This window comes from Nipponia nippon, unplaced genomic scaffold (assembly GCF_047370975.1).
Source record: "Nipponia nippon isolate SJK-2023a ecotype South Korea unplaced genomic scaffold, ASM4737097v1 scaffold_1, whole genome shotgun sequence".
Classification (NCBI taxonomy): domain Eukaryota; kingdom Metazoa; phylum Chordata; class Aves; order Pelecaniformes; family Threskiornithidae; genus Nipponia; species Nipponia nippon.
In genome coordinates, this window is record NW_028262290.1 from 17,575,357 (window position 1) to 17,590,831 (window position 15,475).

The window sequence follows — 15,475 nt, forward strand, 5'->3', positions numbered from 1 at the left end:
CAGTTTAACTCACTGCCTAGAAATAGATTGATTTCTTGAATCATGAGATTTTCATATTCCTCCTAAAACTCTAGCAATTCTTTCAGTGATATACTGCCAAACTCTGAATTTACTTATTAGTTACAAGTCCAATCCCTTCCTGAATCCTTCTAAACTCTTGGATTAATAAAAAAATTAGTTCAACAAGGTAATTGAACTTCATCTTATCAGTTTTAATTTGCCACTTCTAAATTTCATAGAATTATTTCTACTATTATGAAAGAATTAATAGCTTTTCTTTAAATTAAAATAGTTATTTTTCTAATCAAGTATAGCAGAACACTGGCAAAAAGAGCATGATGCTTGTTTATTTGAGTACTATAAGAAAATATATACTGGGTCAATGGAAAAAGTTTGAAGCAGGAAGGATTAAAAAGGAATTATTACAATTTTAGTTATTCTGGACTATTTTACTTTCTAATATAATGCTGGGAAAATAGTTAGAACATATCTACAAAAAGACAGAAATGCAAAGTGTAAGTCATTATTTCTACCTCCAAAATTCATTAATGAGTGCAAGTAGTGACTTGATTGCCATCAGGAGCGATTGTGCAATCCAATTTATCAGAGTTCTTTTGGACCATATTTGATCCCCTCTTGGATTAGCTACTATTGCTCCTTGACTTTTTAGCCTTTGGCATTATTGGAACTTGCTGTTTGGACATGGTCTGTTATAGTTTAACTCTAGCTGGCAACTAAGCAACACACAACCACTTGCTCACTCCCCTCTGGTGGGATGGGGGAGAGAATCAGAAGAGTAAAAGTGAGAAAATTTGTGGGTTGAGATAAAGGCAGTTTAGTAGGTAAAGCAAAAGCTGCACACACAAGCAAAGCAAAGCAAGGAATTCATTCACTGCTTCCCATCGGCAGGCAGGTGTTCATCCATCCAGCAAAGCAGGGCTCCATCATGCATAGAGGTTACTTGGGAAGACAAATGCCATCACTCCAAGAGTCCCTCCCTTCCTTCTTCTTCCCCCAGCTTTATACGCTGATCACAATGTCACATGGTATGAGATATCCCTTTGGTCAGTTGGGGTCAGCTGTTCCAGCTGTGTCCCCTCCCAACTTCTTGTGCACCCCCTGGCTACTCTCTGGTGGGGTGGTGTGAAAAACAGAAAAGGCCTTGACTCTCTGTAAGCACTGCTCAGCAACAGATAAAACATCCCTGTGTTATCAACACTGTTTTCAGCACAAATCCAAAACATAGCCCCATATTAGCTACTATGAAGAAAAATAACTCTATCCCAGCCAAAACCAGCACATGCTCAAAGGTCAGAAAAGCATGGATGCATAAGTGGGTGCATAGAATATTTATATGAGAAAAGGCCACGGCATTGAAGAGTTAAAGAAAAACTAGTTTTGCTCTGACAGTTAACAGAGCAGTCAGAAATATATAATCACAGAAATATTGTTGGTGTGATCCATCAGATTAGATATAGCACTCTCAGATATTCAGAAATTTAAATTCATATGTACAATGTAAATAGTAGTTTTTTACTCTCAGAAATGTTCTGGTCTACTAATTTTAAAATATTCTCTATTTTTTAGTGTGAAACTTTACTTTTATCATTATTCTATCTAAACAAGAAATAAAAATTGAAAAAATAACTCTGAAAACCCACCCCAAGTGTATGTTGGAAACTAAGGAAAGTAGGGTGTCTGTGAGAATGTAGAAATACTCTTGTAAGATCTGTACAAGAAATTAATAGTAATATGTACTAACAAAGGTTTATAGCTGTTTTACATGGGAATCAGTTTATTTTATTGGCATGATGATAAAGAATAAAATTCATTTGTTCTTGGAGTTCTACAGTGAAACTTTCACCATCAGACAGTTTTGTAGGTTGACATGTTAGACGTTATGTTTCTCAACTTTGACAACCTCTACATTTCCTTAGCATTGTCCTCTGAGCTTTGTTTTGTTCCCCCTCCCCTGAACTAGAGTCCTTGGGGAGACCTTATTGCAGTCTTTCAATAGTTAAAGGGGCTTATAAGAAAGATGGGGACAAACTTTTTAGCAGGGCCAGTAGTGATAGGACAAGGAGTAACAGTTTTAAACTAGAAGAAGGTAGATTCAGACTAGATATAAGGAAGACATTTTTTACAATGAGGGTGGTGAAATACTGGAACAGGTTGCCCAGAGATGTGGTAGATGCCCCATCCTTGGAAACATTCAAGGACAGGCTAGATGGGTCTCTGAGCAACCTGATCTAGTTGTAGATGTCCCTGCCAATTGCAGGAGGGATGGACTAGATGACCTTTAAAGGTCCCTTCCAAACCAAACCATTCTATGCTTCTATGATTTTATTTAAATTAAGGACTGTGAGAAAGAACTGTGTCGCTACAGAGTTTAGGGCTTTTAAAACAAGTCTGAATCCTGGACTCTTGTTTTTTGAACATGTTCTGTCACTGGGAGAACAGCACTTTCCGACTTCAGTGTGTGTTGTGAGAATAAACATGTTAGAATTGCAAGGTCCTCTCTCCTGTGGTATTTGTGATCACTTAGGTATGTTGCTTAGATCAGGTGAAAGAGGCTATTATCATATAGAATAATTTTAATTTGACATAGTATGTCTCATAGACAATTAAGGATTGGATCTGACTGCCCAGAGAGGCTGGGCCAACTCCATCCTTGTAGATTTTCAAGACTTAACTGTATAAAGCCCTGAGCAACCTGGTCTTACCTCAGACCTGACCCTCCTTTGAGCAAGAGGCTGGAATAGAGACCTCCTGAGGTCCCTTCCATCCTGAATTATCCTATTAACTTGTGTTGTGGAATAAATGTTTCAGGATATCCAGGCAATCTTTTTACAGTAACTTGCCTGTGTATTTTTCATATTTTCAATAGGATGAGTTTTCTATTCATTTATTTGGGAAGATTAATGTAATTTTTTTAAACTGCATGGGAAAGCCAAAACAAGAGTGAAAAAAATCTTTCTCTTGTGACATTCATCCTAGTTTACACTGGACACTAGGAGATTAAAAGATGCTAAAACAATTAGACCTGAATATCAAGCATTAGGCTGTGGACTTTGATATAGAAATCCAATAGCATGAGATATACTTCAGACTGAATGACCTGTATGACTTTGTGTGTGGAATATGTACTATTCAATTTTAGGGAAGGAGAAGAAGCATTGGGTTAATATTTTCTGGGCTACTTTAAAGGTGCATGATCTTATTCAAAAGCAAAGATATATGTAGATAACAGTTGTGGGTAACTTTATTTTTTAAAGTAATTTAATTTCTTAGCTCCTTCGTAAACATAAAGGCACCACTGATGTTTAAATAATGTATTTAATGTCATAGATGTCATCAAAGATCTTCGTAGTGAAATCTATACTTAAATTTTTAAAGCATATTACCTTGCATTTCCTAGCTTTTCTTTTGACTACTTATTATGACTGACTGCTACTGTTACTTAACTAGTTTTAAGTGCTTTTGGAACTTTCTACTGGTAGATGCTTAGTTTGCTGTTCAGAGATTAGAGATGCTTACATGTCTGATGAATTATTATGGAAGAGACACAAGAAAAAAAGACCATGAAACAGACCAAAAGGGAAACAGATGCTAGATTTTGCACTGTCATGAAAAAGAGCAACTAGAAATATGCTAATAGGGAAACATGTAATTTTAACATGACAGTCAGAATCTGGGACACCACATTGCATACACTGAAAATTTTAAATTCATACTTTATTAAGTAATCATATCTTCTCTTCGATATCTAATATTCAAAATAAGAAAATGTACAAGAAGATAGGGTCCTCAGAAACAGATATTTCATATATATTAGAAGATAAAAATAAAACTATGCCTAGAAAAAATACTGAAGAAACCTTTTATTTCAGTCAGCCAGATGCTGATCACAACAAATGCAGTAGCAAATTGGGTGAGAATAGCATGCTTTTATCTTAGAAAATGCAAATAAGCTATCCCTTCTGCTGAGGGCATCTATGATTTTTTTTTTTTTTCCCAATAATCAGAACTAGTGAGAAAATGTTAAACAAGAATTTGGCAGGCAGCAGACCTGATTTCACCAAATTTGAAATTGAATCAGGGTAACATCAGGCTGGTCAGATGTTAAATCTAATCATCTGCTACTTAGAAAATGAATATAAATGTATATGAATACACAAAGAAACAGACAGGACTTCACCAGCTAATAATGAATTCATCAGCATGTAGTCCAACAAGATCAGCCCCAGCAGTACCTTACTAAGTTTAAGTTGTATTTATTTGGTAAGTATTAAATGGTAGTGTCTGCATAAATAATATATAATAAGTTACTGGACATAGCAGCAATTAACACAATTGGTAGGAGGATTATATTTAGTTTAATGGGAGAAATCCACTGGTTATGCAGCTTCATTTGTTTACGTACTGTGGATTTTAAGAATAATATTCTCTGAAGATTATCAAGTTGCATACGTATCACTGAGACCAAAATTTCATAGTGGAAGAAAAAGAAAAGTTACATTAATATTATAAAAACAAAAGCTATGATTAGAAATATTTTATCTGGGCTTTGAATATATCAGATATTTCAATTTCCTGAAAACAGCTAAATATGGAATAACATTTCTACTGTCTTCAGAAAGCTTGTCTTTATCTGTGGGGAAGATCCTCAGTGAAGTTAAAAAAAGTTATTTTATAATTGGCATTTCACTTATTATTCTTTTTCAGAATCTATCTTCGCCATTTGACATTAACAGTAAACAGTTCTTTGGAGATCAAACTGAAAGTGAGAATGGATGGACTTTGACACTTTCTAATTTTATAGTCAAAGTTATAATAAGTTGACATGTTGACATGGTTTAAGTTTCTGCATTATTTTATATAAAATAATTTGAGATTTGTTTATAAATATCTCTATTATTTTATCTCTTTATTATTTATTTTTATCTCTTTATTATTGAGATTTGTAATTTGAGATCAAGTGGAAAGCTACTATTCATTTAAAGGATCTTTTGGTGAATCTCCTTGTCTACTGTCTAACCCAAATGGAAATATTCCAGATGAACTGTATTTTCTTTGGAAATCAGAAACGGACTGTAGATAAGCTAGAATTTTATGAACCTGGGAAAAAAAAAAGCCTTAAAAATACATATTTTAAAAATCATATATTTAAAAGTGTAATCCATGCTTTGTCAAACAGCAATTATCTAAGCTGTACAGGCAATGAGGAAATGTTGTCATCTTATTTGTCACACTACAATCTCAAGTGAACAATTTATCTAGGAGCACTTTTGTATGACTAATCAAGACTGCTTTCTATTATTTTAACTTTTCAGTTATGAAGAGATTGCTCTAATTTGATCCTGCATTTGGGAGCTTGTCTTTCTTGTGCGCTTGTGAATTTAGAGTCCAGCATGCAGCTAAAAATTCACTTGATATATGATTAAAGGTTTATTCCAAGGATCATAGTAAAAGCAGAAAAAAAATGATTGATGAAACTTCAGAAACTTCCACTTGGAAACCATAAATCTAAGATGATTTGTCAATTTTAAATGATGATATGGATGATTAAAAAAAGAGAGTGAGAGAAATTATAATTACTCTTGGAGTACTAGTCTTTTTAAGTCTACTTAAGAAGGAAAACAGACAGAGATTCAACTCCTTACTGTTGTATGCACACTTTTTTGTGAATTTACAGCAAGTGACGAAATATAGTAACTCACAGGAAGAAGAGACACAGTGACACACACTGTAAATGGCATGTTTGAAAGAAAATAATTATGTAGTTTTCAGTCACATATAAAACCAAAAAATATTACTACAGATTTTCATATAGATTCAAATATACTCAACATTTCTTAGACTTTATTTACTATATTTTAATTAATGGTGAAAGAATATTTAGAAATTCTTGCAGATATAAGACAGTGGTTTTTTGCAGACTCCATTTGACCCTTTCCATTACTGAAAAAAGTATAAAGATAGAGTCAGAGAACGTCCCCACATATGAAACGGATTCCTTCAAAACTAGTCTGAGCTGGAAACAGACATCCCTTAGTCATTTCATTTGTACATTGGGAATTTTTCTGCACTTGTGTCCTGAGTAGTTAGAGACATCTGAGGACTCAAATAAAATCTTCCTTATTTTGCCAAGAAGTCTTAACAAATAAAAATATAACAGTGAATATAACAGTTGTTATTACTAATCCACTTACAATATTACTAATACTCATAATCCAAGTAACTAATTATTACAGAAAAATCTTATTGATAATACAGTTATAATTGTACAGAAACTTCCTAGAATCTATCTCTTTTCTCTGGTGGTGTTCTCACTCTTCTGATGTTCCTCTGGATCCTCAATAGCTTTGGTTTTCCTCAGAAGCACAAAGGTGGCACCAGGGGGTAGTTATGGTAAACAGCCAGTAGGATGAATTCTTTGCCAGAGAGTATGATGGTGATGATGGAGATTTTCTTCTCCTCAGTCTTGGGTTTACTTGGGGTTATTTATACACATATCTTTAATCATATCTCATATGCCCTTTTCTCTGTCTCCCAGTTACCAAGTGTTTCTGTTCTCTTTTCATTCTTATACAGTGAGGTGATTACAAAAACATTGCCAGATCCATATGTTACTGAAACTACTTTAGAAAGCATCATAATTTTGCATGTAAATAATATCTAAATTCTAAATACATATTGTGTCTCTACATGATGTGTCATCTTCACGAGTGGTGTTCCCCAGGGCTCAGTGTTGGGGCTGGTCCTGTTCAACCTCTACATTGATGATCTGGATGAGGGGATTGAGTGCACCCTCAGTAAGTTTGCAGATGACACCAAGTTGGGTGGAAGTGTCGATCTGCTGGAGAGTAGGAAGGCCCCGCAGAGGGACCTGGACAGGCTGGATCATTGGGCCGGGGCCAACTGTATGACGTTCAACAAGGCTAAGTGCCGGGTTCTGCACTTGGGTCACAACAACCCCATGCAACGCTACAGGCTTGGGGAGGAGTGGCTGGAGAGCTGCCTGGCGGAAAAGAACCTGGGGGTGTTGGTTGACAGCCACCTGAACATCAGCCAGCAGGTGGCCAAGAAGGCCAGTGGCATCCTGTCTTGTATCAGGACTAGTGTGGCCAGCAGGACCAGGGAGGTGATAGTGCCCCTGTACTTGGCACTGGTGAGGCCGCACCTCGACTACTGTGTTCAGTTTTGAGCTCCTCAATACGAGAAGGTAGTACAATTGAGGTGCTGGAGCGTGTCCAAAGAAGGGCAATGAAGCTGGTGAAGGGTCTAGAGCACAAGTCTTATGAGGTGCAGCTGAGGGAGCTGGGTTTTTTTAGTTTGGAGAAGAGGAGGCTGAGGGGAGACCTTATTGCTCTCTACAACTACCTGAAAGGAGGTTGTAGCGAGGTGGGGGTCGGTCTCGTCTCCCAAGTAACAACAAGTAACAGTCACTTCTCCCTAGTAACAAGTGATAGAACGAGAGGAAACGGACTCAAGCTGCGCCAGGGGAAGTTTAGGTTGGATATTAGGAAAAACTTCTTCACCAAAAGGGTAGTCAGGCACCAGAACAGGCTGCCCAGGGAAGTGGTTGAGTCTCCATCCCTGGAGGTATTTAAAAGACATGTATATGTCTTGCTTAGTGACATGATACAGTGGTGGACTTGGCAGTGCTAGGTTAACGGTTGGACTCGATGATCTTAAGGGTCTTTTCCAACCTTAATGATTCTATGATTCTATGATCTTTAATTTCACTGTATTTACTACTGGAGTTTCAGAATTTCTGTAGACAAGAAGTTTTTCAGGAAGAACATCTGGTCTTTCTAACATAGAAGAGCTGAGTAGATAAAAATATCTCTCAACCTTTTCCTGCACTCCCAGAATTATCTGTAGTCTTTGGGCATCCAGCCAGCTAATTTCATACTTCACATTCACAACTTCAAAGTCTACTAGGTGGACACAAAATGTTCCCATTTCCTGTGGGCATAAGGTACCTGACAAACTTGCTAAGACATCAGCAAAACCAAAGCAAACATATGCATTGATATGCAGTGTATTAATTTACAAATTTGTATCACTGTTGTATGTTGGATAGCACTCTGTAACTGAACTGCAACATCTCAATCTAATATTCCAGTAGAACATTACAATTCAAAATTCTGATTGTTAAGAGTTGAGACAGAATGAAATGTATTTCCTTCTCAGACTTCTGTAGACATTATCTTTTAGTTCCCATGGTTTCTCACCACAGAAGCCATCATCTGTTGCTTATGGGATCTCTTTATGTATTTCAGGGAACACTAAATGAGCCAGTTCCAGAACCAAAAAGGGAAAGAGAATAAGAACTGGGTGAATGAAAATCCCACAAAAAAACCCCCAACAAACCAAAAAAACACCTGTCCTAGTATAAATTTATTCTGCCAAAGTGGTAGACTATAAAGGGGTGATTGAAGTGCCTAAGAGAACATGTAGGCACATCTACAATCCCTAAGGGATCCTTCCTGACCTCCAGCTCTCCTGAAGAGCATGGGTCTCATGTTGGTCCTACGTCATATCTACGAGCTCTGTGCTGATGTCTCAAATACCTCACAGTGTCTAAAATAGCAGTAGAGAGACACCTGAATCACTCCATTAAGTATTTTAAATTTGAAAAAATGTTGATGCAAATAGAATGAAATATGCAAATGGAATGTAAAAGAGATAATTGCTGCAGATAAAAAAAACTCAGCTACTACAGGAAATTTGAATTTTAAATGTGTTTAATATGCAGCTGATACCAGCTTAAGGAGATGACTGCTTGTTTTGCATAAGTGTCCCACCTATAAGTTTTACTTTTACCAGCGTACTCTCTTTAAGTTAGCCATTTAGTTGTGACTGGTCTGAATTAGTGACAATCAGACCTATGCATATATGTTATCTTACAGGCATTTTGCTGCTTACCTGACATCTCTCTCTGCAGTTATTACGTACTTGTTATGTTTCATTTTAAATGAAAAAGAAAGCTATTCTAGCTAACATTTATGACTTTTTTGTGGAGTTTTACATACAAATGAGACTGAAGCTCTGAGGTCCATGTACTATAGTACCCAATGAATAATACTCAAATATTAGGTTACTTCAGTTGTCTGAGCAAATTGCATTAGAATCATAGAATCATAGAATCATAGAATCATTAAGGTTGGAAAGGCACTCTGAGATCAACGAGTCCAACCATTAACCTAACTGCCTGGTCCACCTCTAAACCATGTCCCTAAGCACCACATCCACACGTTTTTTGAATACTTCCCGGGACTGTGATTACACCACTTCCCTGGGCAATTACATTACGTTCCCTTTTGAAAAATTATAGTATTTTACCAAGTGAATATTCAGATGTTGTTGTATTTTTATTTATTAAAAATTGTAATTAATTTTGCATTCACCAGACCACAAATAAAACCTCTGCATTTTTTCATATAAATTTAAGTGTAGCAACCAAATTAAAGAAACAAGCTGAATCTTTCTGAGTAAATGCAGCTTAACGATGGTGATAAAAGGCACACCCCTGAAAGCTAAATGGTATCAAACAGCTCTAATAATGATCTGTTTCACATGAAGAGCTGTAATGCTTGCCACACTAGTAACATATATGTTCATTTTAAAAATCCCCTACCCATCTAAGCTGTGCATATGTACCACTCATAAAATTAAATAATTTGGGATAAATGTGTATTTCTTCTCTGATGGATATGTGTTTCTACCCACAATTACCTCAGATCATTGAGTAGCCAAACAGATACCAGCTAGACCTGCTGTGTGCTGCAAATTTAAGTTTTATTCAAATTATTAACTTGGTTTTCTGTTAGGTCAGCTTACTTTCAAGTGGTGATATTTACCAATGAATTAATGTATTTATTGGTTTATGAATAAGCTAAAGGGAAAATTGCACTGATATTGACTTGTCAAAGAATTATGTGTATGCCTGTTTGGGAGGCAATTTATTAATTTGTTTTATTGTTAGAACAAAAATATATTCTCATAATCAAATAAAAAAATGCATTTCCTAAGTCCTAAGTATTCTGTAAATATTTCTCCATCTTTACATATTAATATAAATTCTTCAACCCAGTCTTGTTTTAATGACATTATTCATGAAGATGCCAATGACAAAACAAATAATAAGTTTCTGGATAGACACACTGATGACTTGCTGCATATATATCAATCTGTATATACACCTCTTTAAGTGTCATTTCTACTTTTGTTCACATTTTTCAATTTTCTGGTCATTATGCTATGAATAATGTCATCTTATCATTTGGCTTTCATACCTGTCATGTTTGTAACCAATAGCATACATTGGCTATTGCAAAGTCTTTAAGAATGGTTTCAGTAAAGACATAGGGTAATGAATGAATGTTCCCTGGAAAAAAAGAGACAGGCTATTGTGTTTTGTTTTTTTGTTTGTTTGGTTGTTTGTTTGGGTTTTTTTTTCCCCAAAGATTGCTTAAGAAAAAAACAACAATATAACAGCCGTTGATTTAGAGTATCTGTTGAGAACACTAAGTAGAGAGTATTCAGAGAACAATATAAAACTTTTTGTGATCCCCACGGCAAATGAGTCTCATGGTAAATTACTAGTACACTATACAGAACACATCTAAAGGTACCTTACCAGGAACAATAAATAAAGCATTAAAATAAATGCTAATATTTTAATTACAATAATTTTTCAGGAAACAATTTTCTGACCTTTTGAATTCTGGGCTTCTCGTCACTCTGGTGAGACTAGAAATGCTAATAATGGCAGGACATAACTTATCAGTTCATTTCAGAACAAGACTGAGACTGAATTTCATTACAAGCAGCAGAAAATGTGTCAAAGCAACATTAAACATCATTGGTGTTTGCAGTACTTATATCAAGTAAAATTAAAATTATATACCTTTTCTTCCAGTAAAAAATATCAGCATTTACATCTTTTTTTTAAGTGTCCACATGACCAACTTATGAATTGGGTGGTCTGGAGTCCTATAAAGATGTATTGCAAATCAAATATCTCTGTGAATCTAAACATAGCTGTTTTACAGTGGGTGTTTAACAAAGTAGCGAAGAGTTTTGGAGGTTGTGCACGTGTACACTAAATTTTATATTTCACATATAACAGTAAATCAAAACATGATCATGAATGTATGTGTGGGGAAAAAAAAAAAAAGAAATGGTGAATTTATTCTAAGAATGGAAGGGGGAAAGGTAAATCTTGCACAACCTGGACTAACTCTCATGTTAAGCCTACCTTAAGCAGGAGGTTGGACTATCTGACCTCCACAGGTTCCTTCTGACCTAAATTCTTCTATAATTCTAAATTCAAAGTAATAAGTAAAAATAGGGCTCAGCTACAAACACATGAAAAGAATTTAATATTAACGATTAATAAAACAAATCATCTTAATCTGCTACACAATTTGCCACACAGGGCTAACGGGGCTCCAAAGGTATGTCTAGATTTCACTGGTGAGTATACACAGCTAAATTATTCAACTTACTCTTTACATATTTTTGACAGGTAAATACTATGGGGTTTGTTAGTCTGGTATGAACCCTGATGAGGTTATTCCCCTAGAATACAGAAAGTAAGTGTTACCATATGCACATCAAACAAAAAGAACGTGTAGAGCTGAGTATCAGTAGAGCATATCAACAGTGCTATGAGTACATAAAAATTGTCCTTTCATCTGTATCTCAAACATAGTGGTTTTAATAAAACAAAGCAAAACCAACCAACCAACTAAAAAAAAACCAAAACACCAAAGCCCAAACCCCTAGCAACCCTGTAGTTCCTTGTAAGAGAGCTTTCTTTATGGATGTATGATTTCACAATGATGGTCTTCGGATTTCCTGTTTGAGTTGCAAGAAAAAATATCTTCTCTGGGGCTAAAGTACACAGCTTAAGTAATCTTAAATTCCTTCATTAAAGTGAGTCATGGCCCCCTTTCTTTCATCATATTGCTGCAGAAAATTCATCCGCTACAAATTTTAACAGAAGTCTGTGTAAAATATATAATGCAATAGATGTTTGAACATTACCCCAAATGGTGTAAAATGGCTGGTATTTTGTGGTTTTTTTTTTTTTTTCCATCTACTGATAATCTGGACGATTTTTAAAGTCCAGTTTCTATATCTTACTATCTTCTCTACTAAGTACAGTTTTCTCAAACCAATGTACCTTACCTGGTTCAGTGTCTATGAAAGATGCTAAAATTTTATATTGATTCCTTAACCTATCGTATAAAAATAATTTTCTCAAGTAATATAAACTATTAACTTTTAAGTCAGTTGCCCTTTCCATGATGAAATATTTTTTGGAACAGCAACCTGTCACACAGTTTTATTTTTCAGACAATTAACCATGAGTTATGCTTTTTGTTTCTCAGGTTAACAGGATTTCATCTTCCTCCACCTGTGACAAGTACAAAATCCGTATTTTCACTGCGCTTGACAAGTGACTTTGCAGTTAGTGCTCATGGGTTTAAAGTTTACTATGAAGGTAAGACTTTCTTAACAAAATATTCTGGATTTTTTTTCTGATACCCATACATAATAAAACTAAATGTCCCACAAAAATGTGTACAGATACACGTTTATGACCTTATCCAAGTTACAATGTTTGTTTTTCATGTAGCCATTCGCATGCATAAACTCACATCTGAAACCAAAATATTTAAAACTGCACCGTCTATAGTCCCATCCAGACACAAATGTTTTATTACCTTTACTTTAATAATGCCAAATTCTTTAAATTCTGAAAAGCATAATCATAATATTTCTGGTCTTTCTAAGGTATGCTTATTCAAATTACTGCCAAGACATTACCAGTTACTCTTGAATTTCACTAGATAGTTGAATTTATATCTGCAAGTTTTATGGACGGATTCTTTCTCATACTTTTGCATAGAAGAAATGTTCTATGAACTGGCATAAAGCTACTTCTCTATTGCAGTTTTCACAATTGTCTAAAGTTTTCACACGGTCACTGAAGAAAATGAGTTGGCATATGTATTTCTGAAGTCCAGAAGCTTATAGTATTGTATGTATGTTCCAGGAAGGACCTTGTTTATGATCAAGCTCACTTTACTCATGTTTGAAGAGTTGGAATATATCATCCATCCATTTTTTAACTAATTTCTTGGCCATGGGACTATGAACTCCAACATGCGTTTATAGGATATAAAGAGAAACTGTTGTTTTTCTCTTTTTCTTTTCTCTTTTCTTTTCTTTTTTCTTTTCTTTTCTTTTCTTTTCTTTTCTTTTCTTTTCTTTTCTTTTCTTTTCTTTTCTTTTCTTTTCTTTTCTTTTCTTTTCTTTTCTTTTCTTTTCTTTTCTTTTCTTTTCTTTTCTTTTCTTTTCCTTTCCTTTCTTTTCTTTTCTTTTCCTTTCTTTTCTTTTCCTTTCTTTTCTTTTCCTTTCTTTTCCTTTCCTTTCTTTTCTTTTCCTTTCTTTTCCTTTCTTTTCCTTTCTTTTCCTTTCTTTTCCTTTCTTTTCTTTTTCTTTTTCTTTTTCTTTTCTTTTTCTTTTTCTTTTTCTTTTTCTTTTTCTTTTTCTTTTTCTTTTTCTTTTTCTTTTTCTTTTTCTTTTTCTTTTTCTTTTTCTTTTTCTTTTTCTTTTTCTTTTTCTTTTTCTTTTTCTTTTTCTTTTTCATTGAGGTAAAGACACTTTATCTTTCTGCTTCCATTAAGTGTCTCTGTCAGCAAGCCAGGAGCTACAGTAAACTGCCTGCAGAAACTCTGAAGCCATTGTTGTACTGTGCTCAGTCCCACCTGCAACAGAAACTAATCTCTGAGAAAGTAAGGAGCTGAGCAACACTTTGGTAGCTAGGGAAATATCTGAAAACTGGTAATGCAATGAAGGGCTGCCATAGAAATACAGCCCAGAGTCACTCTGTAGTAAAATGTATTCATCCATTGACATAGTTTACCTTCAGGTATAATGCATTAGAATGCTACTTCATATAGAAATTGCGTCCTATATGTACTTCTGTAAAGATAGGAAATGAAAAATGTAAAAGAATTTTCAGGTCTTTCTTGTCCCTTTAGTTATTATAGAAAATAAATGAGGCAATCACACACACTTTTTTCTAGCTTGCACACAAGCAAGAGTTAATTTACAAAATAGAAATTCAAGCTATGTGTAACTGGTTTTGGCTGGATTATAGCTGTTAACAGCTGTAGTCTGTTAATTCAAGCTAAGTGTAACAATTGGTTTTGGCTACATTATAGATACTCTGTAGTCTGTTAATTTTTCAAGTGTTCAGAACTTTGTTCAGCAGCAGCATTATTACAAAACTGTTATATAGAAATGTACTATGCAATTCCTATGGATTTTTAACTATGCCAAATAGAGTGTATACTTCTCTTATATATATTAGGAAAATATGTAGAATTTTTTATCATTGATTTGGTGCCATAAATTGGGAAATTTAAATTCACTATATATGGTATCAGCTGCCATCCTTATATATTGTTCGCCAAAAGGTTTTGCACTACTAATGCTAACAGATAGTGTACTATGCATTTCAGCTATGACAGAGAATGATTAAACCTAAAATGGTTTACCAAAGATCACCAACAGAGTTGAGTTTGCATGTATGACTGGCTCCTCACATCGTTCCTTTCTAGGCTAAGATAACACGCTGATTAATAGAACTCAAGCTCCTAAATCATTGACAAGTGCCCAAGTGTGGGCAAATTTTACCTTCAACCACAGAAATCAGCATTTTAGAACAAAACAGAAACTTGTTACCTTGAATTTGATACTCAGCTTTTTGAATCTCAGGCTTTATTTTGTGAAATCGGACATATTGAAAGAAGTTAGGCTATACCCCAGAGTTTTAATTCACTGGAGTCTCCCTTCACACAGCCAGATCTACTTTTTTAAGAGCTGCATCAAGCAAGCTTCATTTCGTGAGAATTTTCTTTCAATTCCTGTTTTTCTGATTTCCTATGAAGCTACCTGTCTTTATACCCAGCTACCAAAGAAATGAAAACTCATTACATTACATTCATTTCATGCATCATTCCTTGACGTGAAAGAATAGATGTATTTAAATGATAATCACATCAGGGCAATCTCCATTTCTGTTCTTGTACTCTTTGTGAATGTGTATAACCCTGCAATCAACATTTTCAGATCTGGTTCTACATAGTATCCAATTTTCAAAAATTTTGATTGCCCAGTACCTCCTTTTTAGCTTCCTGATGAAACACCTGCATATTTAGTACCCCTAAATATCAGACCACATACTTAAGTGCTTCATTATGGATTTGTAATTTGAAACCTAAGATAGAAATGATTAGCAACCTATCATTGCAATAAAGCAAAATGATAGACAGAGATAGCATGAGAGGCCAGGATGAGCAGTAGAGACACATATCTGAAAGGATTAGATCCAGGTGGGATTTGAAAAAGAAGGCGCATACCTTTCATGATCAGTGATCATTTAAAA

General features: G+C 34.9%; 1 protein-coding gene across 1 annotated transcript in view; it reads left to right on the top strand.

Annotated features, from left to right (window-relative positions):
• CSMD3 (CUB and Sushi multiple domains 3) overlaps positions 1-15,475 on the top strand; it is a 746,059-nt gene that overhangs the window by 104,685 nt on the left and 625,899 nt on the right. The window contains exon 3 of the mRNA XM_087747332.1: positions 12,408-12,520. Coding sequence (XP_087603458.1) covers positions 12,408-12,520 — 113 coding nt within the window. The remainder of the gene's footprint in view (positions 1-12,407; positions 12,521-15,475) is intronic.